The sequence below is a fragment of the Aplysia californica genome, unplaced genomic scaffold (assembly GCF_000002075.1).
Source record: "Aplysia californica isolate F4 #8 unplaced genomic scaffold, AplCal3.0 scaffold01268, whole genome shotgun sequence".
NCBI lineage: Eukaryota > Metazoa > Mollusca > Gastropoda > Aplysiida > Aplysiidae > Aplysia > Aplysia californica.
Genome location: NW_004798538.1, coordinates 102,531 through 104,080, shown reverse-complemented (window position 1 = coordinate 104,080; position 1,550 = coordinate 102,531). Strand labels below are relative to the sequence as shown.

At 40.6% G+C, this 1,550-nt stretch overlaps 1 protein-coding gene across 1 annotated transcript in view; it reads right to left on the bottom strand.

The window, feature by feature from the left end:
- Positions 1–1,550, bottom strand: part of LOC101852375 (filamin-B) — a gene marked incomplete at its 3' end in the record, with an annotated part of 11,075 nt that overhangs the window by 1,973 nt on the left and 7,552 nt on the right. Inside the window, 1 exon segment of the mRNA XM_013090416.2 lies at positions 1,170–1,253. Coding sequence (XP_012945870.1) covers positions 1,170–1,253 — 84 coding nt within the window.

Genomic DNA, 1,550 nt, shown 5'->3' with positions numbered 1-1,550 from the left:
ACCCTATCTGTACGCCCTGGGGTCATTTAGTACCCTCGGGGTTGTATTCTTCACATTTTAGAACACTTCTAGTACGAAGATCTCTTTGAAACTTTCAGTATTTCGAAAAAAATCATTTTGACAGGCTGCTATGCAAAGCCTACGGATCGGATTTATGAGTACATTTCCTCTTTGTAAAGTGGTGGCACAGAGTTCCCCACGTCGTATGGATACAATCGTAAAACACGACGCACGGATAGGGTTAAGTAGAAGTGTAGCTGGATTGTTTGTTTGTTAGCTTGTCAGCTGGTTGGATGGTTTATTGGCTGGAATTTTGGTGTTGCTTTCCGTGCGTGGATATAGAGACATTTTTACTGTGTTTCTTCCTAGTTGGACGCTTTTCAAGTCAGATAAGTACAACCCCCCAAAAAAATGTTTGTCTGAAACAAAAAAACACACTTCACAGTTTTTATATATTCTACCATATAAACGTCTTTCTTATATTATTATTGGCTAAAAGGGACAAAATGTTAGATATAGATATTTTCAAAAAATATGTTGAGTTATACCCCATGAGGGCTTCATTTCTTGGTCGCTTTTAAGGACAAAGCGGGCTGACCCAGATTTCGGGGGGGTTCCAGAAATCTTGACCTACACAAAAAATGGGCATTGCCCTACCTATAGGAGAAGTTTGGTTCCATTTGTGTGTGTATTTGTTTGACTATAGAGAAAACTTTCCTTGTCTTTTAAAGAAAAAGAGCAAGGGGCAAAAACTTTACCTTCGATTTTCTCCAAACAGCATCGGGATAGCCCCCCCCCCCCTTTCCTTGAGACTGACCACTTCTGACACTTCAGTTTAACAAAAGGGGGAAAACAGCAGGGTCCATTATTTCCTTCTAAGTGCCTCAAGCATTGGGCAACAGATGGTTTCCTATAGATCTACAGGTGCCGCTTTCGCACTGACACCTCCCTGAGTTGCTGATCCTAAATTTCGTAGGTTCAAAACTTTAAACTTCAGATACAGCACTTATATATATGACCTTATTGTGTTGCAAGTGCTTTAAAACTCTTACAAAAATGAAAAAAAATTCCAATTAACTTCAGATTTCTCTAAATCACCCATATGCCGTTTTGCCTTTCCCCCCAAGCAGTCTCCAATATTGTGTTAGCCACGTGCAGTCTCCTCTCACCTGGATTGACCGGTGTCCACTCCACCTTGTAGTCCCCGTCAGGCTGTTGGATCAGGCGGGCAGGGATGTTTTCCCCATTGGGGGTAGTGATGGGCGATGCGGGAGGGGGAGGGTGTGAGGGAAAATATAGGTAAGTACTCAACTTTCAAAGAGATGGATAATGATAATATACGAATAAAAGTTCTTATATCAACAGCTTACATGGACATTATATTACTGAACATTCCTGCAATACAAAAACCATTAATAAATGTGTTAGATTACAACACAGATAGGTATCTTTTCAGCATAACAAAATCAATATAATATACATGAAGTGTAAGACATGTGCATCAGCACAGGTGGAGAAATAGACATAATTGGAGATGGGAGGTGGGCAGG